General features: G+C 38.5%; 2 protein-coding genes across 2 annotated transcripts; both read left to right on the top strand.

Annotated features, from left to right (window-relative positions):
* The first annotated feature begins 62 nt into the window (after nucleotides 1–62).
* On the top strand, nucleotides 63–2,086 carry LOC148931817 (putative late blight resistance protein homolog R1A-10). The gene is made up of 6 exons (XM_089064904.1): nucleotides 63–1,224; nucleotides 1,375–1,407; nucleotides 1,588–1,634; nucleotides 1,736–1,803; nucleotides 1,904–1,978; nucleotides 2,081–2,086. Exons 1-6 carry the CDS (start codon nucleotides 119–121, stop codon nucleotides 2,084–2,086), a joined length of 1,335 nt encoding a protein of 444 aa, XP_088921030.1. The 5' UTR covers nucleotides 63–118.
* A 959-nt stretch (nucleotides 2,087–3,045) lies between these two features.
* LOC125202665 (putative late blight resistance protein homolog R1A-10) lies at nucleotides 3,046–6,112 on the top strand. Its single transcript, XM_048101113.2, has 2 exons — nucleotides 3,046–5,731; nucleotides 5,858–6,112. The coding sequence occupies exons 1-2, from the start codon at nucleotides 3,075–3,077 to the stop codon at nucleotides 5,889–5,891; spliced, it is 2,691 nt and encodes an 896-aa protein (XP_047957070.1). The 5' UTR covers nucleotides 3,046–3,074; the 3' UTR covers nucleotides 5,892–6,112.
* Nucleotides 6,113–13,262: the final 7,150 nt, after the last annotated feature.

Raw genomic sequence — 13,262 nt, 5'->3', positions numbered from 1 at the left:
GCAGCACGTGTGTAGAGGAGAAGCTAGTAAGAACAAGTTTTATTATGTCTTGAATAAATTGAATGATGCCTTGGGAGAAGTTCTAAAAGGTCAGCGTGGCTTGTGTCTCGAAAACAACATGTTATTTGGCATCAAAGAGTTTCGCAACTCAGTGAGATTCAATTGTGCATTCTATACACGTTTTCTCCTTTTCTATGGTCCTTATCATCGCTATCCAATCCCTATAGATGTCGGTTTCAGACTACTAAGGGAAATAGATGCCCTTACACAACGGTTTTATACTTTTCCGACAGAAATTCTGACACTAGTCCAGCTAAAGTACCTTGCTCTAACTTGTAACGGAGAACTCCCAGCAACCATATCCAAACTTTTCAACCTTGAAGTTTTGATCATTCATCCACATATGAGTATTAGACGTCGTGGAGCTCCATCGTATGTACCAATACAAATTTGGGACATGCGTGCGTTAGAGCATATTGAGATATTGGGAAAGAGCCTTGTATCTCCATCTCATGTTGCTTCTTTGGAAAATCTCAAAACACTTGTAGGTGTGAATGCTAGCATTTGTACAGTCTTAGAACTCTCGAGAAGAATTCCTAAGATAAAGAAATTAGGAATACAGATTGAGCTAACGCCTTATGATGACCATAACGACCTTCTGAGTTGCTTTCATTGCATTTCAAGACTTGAAACTTTGTTGACATTCAAAGTCAGTATCACAAATCCTGTGCTCAAGTATGGTCATGCTTTCCCGGTGACTCCTCGGCCATTGAAGTTTCCACAATACTTATGTAAGTTACATTTGAGTGGCATGGGTTTTCCTTGGGAATACATGGCTGTAATTGGCTCTTTGCAATTTCTTGATGCCCTCAAACTGCGATCCTATGCCTTTCGGGGCTCACTGTGGAAAGCACGAAGAGATAGTTTCGTAAGCCTTAAGTTTCTTCTAATTGAAGAAAGTGATTTGGTGCAATGGAAACCAAGATATGGAAGCTTCCGCGAGCTTACATACCTAAGCATGAAATATTGCTACAAATTGAAAGAGATCCACCAACCTGCTTCGATGTACTTGAATGGATGTGATACTATAGAGATTGAATTGGTGGACTGCAATCCTTCAGCTTTTACTTTTGCCAGCCAATTACAACCAAGTTCAAATAATAGCGTTCGCGTTATTGAATCTTCTTCTTTTCCCGAGAAACCAACAATCAGGAAATCGGAAAGGTTAGTCCTCCAACTGCAAATCAAATGATCATATGTGTTAGTCTTAGTATGTTTGAAGATAACTATGAGTTTTCAAATTCTAACTTAGTTCAAATTTTGATGTTATATTAGATTGCTATAACTTCTGAATATTTATGTATCAATTTTCAGGAGTGGAGATGGCAAGGTATTCAGGCAGGAAAGGTGAGACACCACATTTTGCATAATCCATGATATTGGCTTTATGTTTTGATATTACAAAGAAATTAAATTACATACACTGTACACAATTGTTTTGAATCGTTTATCTGATTCACATAACTGATGTTACGTGAATCACTTTGCTAACGAAAGCTTTCTCTTGTTTCAAATTCATTACTGCAGAGCCAACACTGATGATGAGGATACAGAAGAAGAGGATGATTTTGAAGGTATTATTCATGTAAATGTAGTGGAGCATTAGTAGCTTTGTACAATGATCATCTTTTAAATTCTTACTGAAATTAAAATTGAAACTAATGTTGAGGAATAGTCGAGGATGAGGATGAGGATGAGGATACACGCACGATCATGAGGATATGGAACATGACTATGATGAAGGTATATTATATATGTGAATGATGAAGGCCAATTAGTAGCTTTGTATAATATCATCTTTCAATATTTTACTGCTAAATTGGCACTAATGTTGAGGATATAGGCGAGGACGTTGATGGAGATTATACGTGTGATCATGATCGCGTTGACGATTATTATAAGGGCCATGTGGTTTGCTGTTTGTTTCTTTTGGAATTCATGGTATTTTCTGAAGCATTAATCAAGCAAAAGATATGATTTTTGTTAGTTGAAAGTGATGTAATCCACTTTTGATTTGCAGGAGTGATTTTTGAGGCTTTGAATATGCAGGCTACAAATTGATATACATTTAAATCAATGTATGGTTTTTCTGAATAAATTCAAGAACTTCTGCAGTGATTTCTTGATATTTTGGTTTGATTTCCAAAAATGAATCACCAGTGTTGTATTATTGGATTGTTAAGGAGCATGTGAGTTCAGGGCTGATATTAGTGTGCAGAGAGAAAGAAGTCACGCTTTGTAAAAGAGTCGTAGCTTTGTACTATGATGGTGAATATACATCTGGTGATGAGGATACAGAGGAAGAAGATTACGTCATCAGATGCAGAGGAGGAGGATTACGATGAAGAGATTGGAAATTAAGGAGAGGAACAGTTAGATGAGGCATTATGTATGTGAATGATGAGAAGCATCTAAGAGTAGTAGCTTTGTAGTGAACAAATTTTATTTTTTAGTGAAAAATTGACACTAATGCTAAAGATATGATTCTTAGTAGTAGAAGGTGAATATTTAGAAGTGATTTAGTCCACTTTTGATTTGCAGGAGAGCTCTTTTAGGCTTTGAATCTGCTGCTACAAAGTAATACATGTGTATGAATGTGCTCAATGTATTCAATAGCTTCTTCATGATTTCTTGGTATTTTGGTTAGATTTCAAATAAATAAATCATCAGTGTTGTGTTATTGGGTTGTCACCTGCATTTAAGTATTGTAACATAAGAAATTGAGCATTGAAATGAATACGAGGTTAGATTATTAGCAGAGAAAAAAAAGTGTTTGATGATAAGTGAGTAGAATGTGCATTGAATTCATTGGAGGAAACATTACAAAAGATGATTCACAAAGATGTATACACTTTATATTAATAATACAGCTTTAGTGCTAGGATAATATTTTAAAAGTGATAAAGCCTTTAGTCCAGAAATTAGGTACATATTCTGTTTTATGCATTATTCACACATCACTGCTATGATCAAACACATCTCAACCTCTCCATTGAAACTCTCAGATCAGAAGAATGACTGCTTATGGTGCTGTGTTTTCTCTTGCGAATACAATTAACAATATTCGCGGTTGTTCTCGTTGCAGTCTTGTTGGTCGCTCTCAACGAATCTTAGAACTCGTGTACAAGGAGTTGGAGCCATTGCCAAAAATTCTGGAAAGATTGGACACGACGAGCCCAAGCAGGAGCAGGAAGAAGGTGAACGCTTTTGATGGAAGAGTAAAAGAGGCAATATGGAAATTTGAAGACTCGTTAGAATCACTTGTAACTCAACAGATTCCTTCACAGTTTGAAAGTATTCCAGAGATTGTCTCCATTGATCTGCAGAGTCTGAAAAATGATGCTCGTTCCTTGATTCATACTCTTATCTATATGGATAAGGACTACAGATACGAAATAGAGAATATGGCTGAAGACGGACCTATTTCCTCATCAATTCGCTTTCATGGAACCAACTCTAAGATGATTGGATTATCTGATCAGTTCCAACTACTCAAAACTGATCTTATTCGGTTCCTAGTATCTCCCCGTTGGAGTCGCGTGTTTGGACTTTATGGAATGGCAGGCGTTGGGAAAACCACTCTTGCTACGCGAATTTATGAAGATCAAGAAATACAGAGCAAATTTGAGTGTCGGGCATGGGTCACCGTTGGCAGAGTACCTCAACCAACATGTCAAATTTTACGAGGCACTCTAGCTCAACTGCTTGGAATTACACAAGGAGATGAAGAAATTAGTGATCACTGCTTGGAAGAAAGATTGAATGGGACGAATTGTCTTGTTGTGTTGGATGATGTCTGGGAGGAAGATGTATGGGATACCTTGGAAGGTTCCTTACCATACAGCAAAAATGTGTGTATTAATGTCTTGCTTACTAGTCGACATCGAAAATGGATGGAAGCTCATGTGAGTCGTGATTGTTTTTACGGGGTGCGGTTTTTGAAGGACGAAGAAAGTATGGAGCTACTATGTGAGAAGGTGTTTGGTGATGAGAGTTGCCCACCTCAGCTTCACAAAGCTGCCACCAAGATTGCCAGGCTTTGTGAAGGCCTCCCTCTCTTGATACTCGCTGTTGCTGGCATCATATCGAAATCCGAGCATAACAGAGACCCAACCTACTGGAACGATGTAGCAGAAAGGAGAAATTCAGTGTTCACGGATGCATATAATCAAATATCAAAGGTACTTTTCCCAAGCTACGACTACTTACCTCAACGTCTTAAAATGCCTTTTCTGTTTATGGGAGTTTTCCCTCAAGATTATCACACCCCTCCTTCCAAGATCATGATTATGCTCACCACCAAGGGGTTATGGTGTGATCGAAAATGTTTGAGAGAGCTAGCAATCAACTATAGTCTTGTTTTACGCAACTTCAAGAGCGTGAATAAAACTGCGCATGAGCTTTCTCTTGCAGAGTATAAAACTTGTTGGCTTCATTCTTCGTGGCGGCATGTGTGTAGAGAAGAAGCTAGTAAGAACAAGTTTTATCATGTCTTAAATAAGTTGATTGATGCTGAACTAGAAACTATAAAAGGTCAGCGCTGCTTGTGTCTCGAAAATAACATGTTATTTGGCATCAAGGAGTTTTGCAACTTAGTGAGATTGAACTGTGCATCCTCTGCACGTTCTCTCCTTTTCTATGGTCCTTACCACCAATATCCAATCCCTACAGATGTTGGTTTCATGTTGCTAAGGGAAATAGATGCTCTTACACAACGTTTCTATACTTTCCCAATAGAAGTTTTATCATTAGTCCAACTGAGGTACCTTGCTCTAACTTGCAATGGAGAACTCCCTCCCACTATATCCAAACTTTTCAAGCTTCGAGTCTTGATTATCCATCCACATATACACATTAGACGCTGTGGAGCTCCATCATATGTACCATCACAAATATGGGACATGAAAGAGTTGGAGCATATTGAGATATTAGGAAAGAGCCTTGCAGCTCCATCTCATGTTGTTTCTTTGGAAAAGCTGAAAACACTAGTAGGTGTTAATGCTAGCATTTGTATTGTTTCAGAACTCTCTAGAAGAATTCCTAATATCAAGAAATTAGGAATACAAATTGAGTTGACGCCTTATGATGACCATAACGACCTTTTGAGTTGCTTTGGTTGCATTTCAACATTTAAAAGTTTGGAGACACTCAAATTGAGTATCACAAATCCTGTGGTCAAGCATGGTCATGTTTACCCGGTGACTCCTCATTCATTGAAGTTGCCACGTAATTTGAAAAAGTTACATTTGAGTGGCACGGGTTTTCCCTGGGAATATATGGATGTCATAGGCTCTTTGCCATATCTTGAAGCCCTCAAACTACGATCCTACGCCATTCAGGGTTCACATTGGAAAACGGAAAATGATATTTTTTCGCACCTTCAGTTTCTTCTAATTGAAGAAAGTGATTTGGTGCGATGGAAACTCGGGAACAACAGCTTCCCTCAGCTTAAATACCTAAGCATGAAACATTGCTACAAACTTGAAGAGATCCCCGAGCCTGCTTATTTGTCTCGGTTGCCATGTTTTTGCCCCATTGAGATTGAATTAGAGGATTGCAATCCTTTAGCTTTGATTTGTGCCACACAATTACAACCAAGTGTAGGTGTCACGCTTTGTGTTATTGCCTCTTCTTCTTTTTACGAGAAACCAACGACTTTTATATTAGAAAGGTTAGTCCTTCAACTGCAAGTCAACTCATACGTCTTAGTCTTCATATATATTTTGATGTTATAAAATGTCAAATTAAGTGTTTTAGGTTGTTACGGTATTCCAATTATTTATGTATCGATTTTCAGGCGTGGAGGTGAGCATGTAGCTGGAGCTGGATAGGTGAGACGCCATGTTTTCTATCTGGCATGCTCAAAATCAATGGTTGTATTATTAGGTTGTTCTTCAATATTTATGCATTGTGACTTATTTTGGATTTTGTTGCATGTTATAAGTTTAGTTAGTTACATGGAATCAAAACTGTTATTGCTTTAGTTTACTGAAAATATTACACCTTTAGTTAGTGACTGAAGGACATCTTTTATTTTTTATGTGAACGATGAGAAGCATCGAAGAGTAGTAGCTTTGTAGTGAACATCTTTTATTTTTAGTGAAAAATTGATACTAATGTTAAAGATATGATTCTTAGTGGAGCTCTTTGAGGCTTTGAATCTGCTGCTAGTAATACATATGTAAGAATGTGCTCAACGAATTCAATAGCTTCTTCATGATAAATTGGTATTTTGGTTGGATTTCGAATAAATGAATCATCAGTGTTGTGTTATTGGGTTGTCACCTGTATGTAAGTATTGTAATTGAGTATTGAATGAATTTCAGGTTAGATTATTAGCAGAGAATCTTTACAAAGGTGTTTCCACTCACACATTTTAGTAAGTAACATTAGTATTAGAATAAGATCTTAGTAGTGGTAAAGACAAGTAAAAAGGATTCAAATATAGGTAGAATTATAATCACACATTCCACTTTCTCCATTCTTCTCATATCACTGCTTTGATCACACAACCTCTAGAGTTGCAACCAACTTTGATCCAAATTGAAGATGATTACAGATCTACAATTTGCTCTGTGTGGAATTACTCAAGGAGATCGAAGATTAACAACATGAAAGAAAGATTGGATGGAAAGAATTGCCTCAATATTGTTTGTTGGATGATGTCTGTAATTGGGGGCCTTAGATGGGCCTAATGGATCCAAGTAGAATTCTACTACTACTACTACTAACTAAGAGTCTAAGAGTATGTTGCATTTAGGTGACAATCAATTAGTACTCCTACAATAATTGGAAATATGAATGTGAGCAATGCATTATGCATACATAAATATTCCGTGCATAATAAACCAATAAAACGTGTACATGACACAGAGAAAGAGGTATTCTTAATGAAACCTTAGGCCCAATACTAATCATGGCTTCGAATATTGTCACAGACTGAAATCTCTTTATTCATTAACCGACAAAAGCAAAATTAATAAAGATTTATACTAGTCCATATTTTATATTATCATTAGTGTTAGAATAATAATATTCTAAAAGTGATAAAAGAAAAGACACCAAAAAAGCAGGAAATTAGTTAGTGAATATTCACTGCATGCTTTGATCATACATATCTGAGATATCAGAAAAATGACGGCTTCTGGTGCTGCGCTTTCTCTTAGGATTACAATTTACAATGTTCTCCATTGTTCTGCTTGTTGGCCGCTCTCAACAAATCAACAGGAGTGTATGCTCTCGATATATTTGAAGTATTTGACGGGACAAGTCGAAGCAGGAGCAGGAAGAAGGTGAATGCTGTGGATGCATGCAAGAATCAAAGAGGCAGTTTGGAGATTTGAAGACTCATTGGAATCCCTTCTCATTCAACACATTCCTTTACAATTTGAAACTCTTCCACCTTTAGTCTTCATCGATCTGTGTCTGGAGAATGATGTAAATTCCTTGATCCGGACGCTCAAGGATATGAAGATGGAGTACATTTATGAAGCAAGCATATGCCTCGAGACGAGCCTATTTCCTCATTCATTGGTTTTCATGGAGCCAACTCGAAGATGATTGGATTATCAGATCAATTCCAACAGCTCAAAACCGATCTTATGAGAGACATCTTAAACCAAACTTATGCGCACATTCTTTATGGAATGGCAGGCCTTGGGAAGACGACTCTCGCTATGCAAATATATCAAGATGCAGAAATCCAGAGCAAATTTGAGTATCGCGCGTGGGTCACCATAGGCAGAGTACCTCAATCGACCGATGAAATTGCACGAGGCATACGAGCTCAACTGTTTGGAGATCACTGTTTGAGAACAATACCGGAAGGGAAGAATTGCCTCATTGTGTTTGATGATGTATGGGGCAGCCATATACCGGGAAAGTGTTTACCATTCACCAAATCAGGAAGTTGTCGTGTCCTGCTCATTGGTCGACATCGAATATGGGTGTCAAATTGTTTTGGGATTGCATGTTCTTGATATGAGGTGCGGTTTTTGAACGAAGAAGAAAGCATGGATCTACTATGTGAGAAGGTGTTTGGAAATGAGATTTGTCCTCCTCAACTTCACAAAGCTGCCACCAAAATTGCCAAGCTCTGTGAAGGTCTCCCTCTATTGATACTCGCTATTGCTGACATCCTATCCAAATCCGAGCACAATAGAGACCCGGTCTTCTGGAAAGAAGTGGCAGAAAAGAGAAATTCAGTCTCCACGGATGCATATAATCAAATATCAGAGGTACTTTACCCAAGCTACGAATACTTACCTCAACGTCTTAAAATGCCTTTTCTGTTCATGGGAGTTTTCCCTCAAGATTATCACACCCCTTATTCCAAAATCACCACTATGCTAATTGCTCAGGGGTTGGAATGCTTTGAATGTTTGACAGTACTAGTTTATGATTATAGTCTTGTTTTGCGTACCTTGAAGACTGGATAAAAATACAGATAATAACTTGCTGGCTTCATTCTTCGTGGCGGCACGTGTGTAGAAGAGAAGCTAGTAAGCACAAGTTTTATCATGTTTTAAACAAGCTAATTGATGCCGAAGATGCATGTCTAAATGGTCAGCGTGGCATGTGTCTCGAAAATAACATGTTATTTGGCATCAAAGAGTTTCACAACTCAGTGAGATTCAACTGTGCATCCTATGCACGTTCTCTTCTTTTCTATGGTCCTTACCACCAATATCCAATCCCTATAGATGTTGGTTTCAGGTTGCTAAGAGAAATAGATGCTCTTACACAACGTTTCTATACCTTCCCAGTAGAAATTCTTTCTCTAGTCTAGCTAAAGTACCTTGCTCTAACTTGTAACGGAGAACTCCCTGCAACTATATCCAAACTTTTCAACCTTCGAACCTTGATTATTCATCCACATCTGAATATTAGACATTGTAGAGCTCCATCATATGTACCAATACAAATTTGGGATATGCAAGACTTAGAGCATATTGAGATCTTGGGAAAGAGCCTTGTAGCTCCATCACATGTTGCTTTTTCAGAACAGCTCACAACACTTCTAGGTATGAATTCTAGCATTTGCACTCTTCGTGGCGACACATGTGCAGAGGAGAAGCTAGTAAGAACAAGTTTTATCATGTCTTAAACAAGTTAATTGATGCTGAAGAAGAAGAAGTTCTAAAAGGTATCCCATTTTATTTGGTATCAAAGAGTTTCACGATTTAGTGAGATTGAACTGTGCATCCTTTGCACGCTCTCTCCTTTTCTATGGTCCTTACCACCGATACCCAATCCCAATAGATGTCGGTTTCAAGTTGCTAAGGGAAATAGACGCTCTTAGACAACATTTCTATACTTTCCCAATGGAAATTTTGTCACTAGTCCAACTAAAGTGCCTGGCTCTAACTCCCTGCAACCATATCCAAACTCTTCAACCTTCGAAGCTTGATTATCCATCCACATATGAAAATTAGACGACGTAGAGCTTCATCATATGTACCAATAGAAATATGGGATATGCAAGAGTTGGAGCATATTGAGATATTAGGAAAGAGCCTTGTAGCTCCATCTCATGTTGCTTCTCTGAAAAAGCTCTCAGTACTTGTAGGTGTGAATGCTAGCATTTGTACTGTATTAGAACTCTCCACCAAAATTCCTAACATAAAGAAATTAGGATGCCTTTCTGAGTTGCTTTAGTTGCATTTCAACACTTGGAAGTTTGGAGACTTTCAAAGTCAGTATCACAAATCCTGTGATCACATAATTTGAAAAAGTTACATTTGAGTGGCATGGGGTTTCCGTGGGAATACATGGATGTCGTTGGATCTTTGCCATGTCTTGAAGCCCTGAAACTGCGACCCTACTCCTTTCAAGGGTCACATTGGGAAACACAAGAAGGAAGTTTTGGGAGTCTTAAGTTTCTTCTAATTGAAGAAAGTGATTTGGTGCAATGGAAACCCGGATATGTAAGCTTCTCTCAGCTTACATACCTAAGCATGAAACATTGCTACAAACTAGAAGAGATCTGCATGCCTCAGAAACAATACCTGGAAGAGAGTGAAAATATCATAGAGATTGAATTGGAGGACTGCAATCCTTTAGCTTTGACTTGTGCCACCCAGTTACAACTAGATGCTAACGTTACGCTTCGTGTTAATGCCTCTTCTTCTTTTTACGAGAAACTAACAACTATCAAATTCGAAAGGTTAATCGAGGAAAGGTGAGACATCAATCTATTTTGTGCTATGCATAATTTCACTTTGTTTTGATATCACAAAATAATTTCATTACATTGTTTTAACATTGTACTGTAAAGAATTGAAAGTGAAACGAAGAACAACACACAAAGAATTACGTGGTTCGACGTAAATGTCTACATCCACAGGCATAAACGGCTTGAATGATTTTATTCCAAGATAGTATGTAGGAGATACACTATTGAATTATACAGAGAGTATCACAAAAGAACACCACACACTTGGCTTCTCTAATCTCTCTGAACTCACGAAGAAAACTCTTCCAGATGATCTGTCTGCAAAGTGAGCTCCTCACTCTCTTCTTTTGTATCATCTACTTGAGCTAAACCGTTAGCTCCAAATCAGTTACAAAACGTTAGCTATGAACGTTACAACCAATTTATTCTCCAATTTATTATGCTTTTCCAATATTGCATATGTAGTCCCTCATAGTTTAAATATTTCCATGGACACCCCTCACTACAATCTCCACCTTGGACATGGAAAAACTCAAGCCTTCATGCCATAACACCTCCTCCTTACTCGTCAGTCACACCCACCAGTTTCAAGCAATGCTTGAATTTTGAAACTGGTAAGGCTTTGGTAAGAGAATCTGCAGCATTCTCCTCTGTCTTTACTTTAGTGATCTTGATGTCTCCTTTCTCAACTTCATCTCTTATAAAATGAAGTCTCACGTCAATATATTTACTTCTCTCGTGAAAGACTTGGTGCTTCGCCAAGCAAATGGCACTATTATTGTCACAAAAGATAATGACAGCTTCCTGCACAACTCCAAAGTCTTACAGCATTCCTTTCAGCCATATTCCTTCCTTTACTGCCTCAGTCAAGACAATGTACTCGGCTTCTGTAGTACTTAGTGCTACCATGGATTGAAGGGTAGATTTCCAGCTCACTGTTGTCCCATACAAGTTGAAGATATACCCAGTCTGAGATTTTCTATTATCCATATTAGAGGCGAAGTCTAAATCACAATACCCTACTAATACCTCATTCCCCCTTTCCATCTTCTGCTTATACAGTAATCCAACATTTCTGGAGCCCTTCATGTATCTCAAGATCCACTTCAGTGCAGACCAATGCTCCTTCCCATGATCCTGCATGTATCTACTAGCAACACTTATCGCGTGTGCTAAATCAGGCCGTGTACAAATCATGCTGTACATAATACTTCCAACTATGTTGGCATATAGTATCTTTGACATTTGATCTCTTTCTTCTTCGGTCTTTGGAGCCTGGTCCAGCGACAGCTTGAAATGTTGTGCTAGAGGAGTAGAGACATCTCTGGAATCTTGCATTTTGAACTTGGCTATGACTTTGCTAATATACTCAGATTGATTCAGCCACAACGATCCTTTAGCTCTATCTCTCTGAATATCCATGCCAAGAATTCTCTTTGCTTCACCCAAGTCCTTCATCTCAAATTCCTTCTTTAACTGCTCTTTCACATTCTGAATTTCCTTCAAGTTCTCAGCTGCTACAAGCATGTCATCTACGTATAGAACCAAGTATGCAATGCATATTTGATGTACACACATCCATCATATGCAGATTTTTTGAACCCAATATCTGACATGTGAGTATCAAATTTTCTATACCATTGCCGACTACTTTGTTTCAGGCCGTAGATACTTCTTTTAAGTAGACAAACTTTATCCTCTGACCCCTTCACTTCAAAGCCTTCAGGTTGAACCATCACTATTGTTTCTTCAAGTTCTCCATGCAAAAACGTTGTCTTCACATCCATTTGGTGTAATTCCCATCCTCTGTGAACAACAACAGCCAACAAAATTCGTATGGAGCTATGCTTAACTACGGGTGAGAATACCTCATTAAAATCAATCCCCTCCTTCTGATTATAGCCCTTAGCCACCAACCTAGCTTTGAATCTGATTATGTTTGCTTGAGTCATTTCTATCTTTTTCTTGAATATCCACTTGCACCCTATAGCTTTCTGATATGCAGATGCATCCACCAAGATCCAAGTTCCATTTTTAAGCAAGGAAACAATTTCATCCTCCATTGCTGTCAGCCATTGCTTCCATTCCTTTGATCTCATGGCTTCTTGGTAGCTGCTAGGCTCGTAATACTCTATGTTTTCAGCTACACATAGAGCATAGAATACCATCTCATAATCACTAAATTTCTTTGGAAGTCTCCTCTCTCTTCTAGGTTTATCCAAAGTTGGCATATTCTGATCATCATGCTGTTGTGCTTCCTGACTTGGAATTTCAGTGACTCTCTCTTCTCTCCCATCAACCTCTTCTTCATCACTTTGAGTTCTGATACTTGAGTCATTCTGCTCAACATGAGGCTCCACCTCAAATCTTGTACCATCCTTCTCCTTGATGAGAAAAGGCATTTGTGTCTCATCAAAATACACATCCCTGCTAATGATCAATTTCTGACCTTCAGCTGTACGACACCAAAGTCTGAATCCCTTCACTCCGTCCTGATACCCAAGTAAGACACATTTTATGGCCCTACTATCCAGCTTGCCCTGTTTAACATCTGAGGATGGTGATTTATTTATCAATTTTGATGCAGTAAGAACAGCTTCTCCCCAAAAACACTTTGGCATTCCAGAAGACAGCAGCATGCACTTGACTCTTTCAAGAATGGACCTATTCATTCTTTCCGCCACTCCATTTTGTTGGGGGTTTCTAGGAGCAGTCTTGTGTCTCTTTATTCATTTCATCTTGCAAAATCCTTCAAATTCTGCTGATAGAAACTCCAATCCGTTGTCAGTTCTTAAGCACTTCAGGCTGACTCCCTTCTCCCTCTCTACCTGCAGCTGCCACTCCTTAAAGAAACTAAAGGCCTCTGACTTTTCCTTGAGAATTTTCACCCAAAGTTTCTTGGAATAATCATCGATTATTGTCATGAAATATCTTCCTCCGCTGGTAGTGGCCGGATTACAAGGACCCCACAAATCGCTATGGGCATAGTCCAAGACTGCGGTGGAGGTGTGCTTGCCCTTAGGGAACG

Source organism: Salvia hispanica, chromosome 2 (assembly GCF_029641045.1).
Source record: "Salvia hispanica isolate PSC_SH4W2 chromosome 2, Shi_PSC_v1, whole genome shotgun sequence".
NCBI classification, from domain to species: domain Eukaryota; kingdom Viridiplantae; phylum Streptophyta; class Magnoliopsida; order Lamiales; family Lamiaceae; genus Salvia; species Salvia hispanica.
Note: the sequence above shows the minus strand (reverse complement) of the source record. Positions and strands in the feature narration are given on the sequence as shown.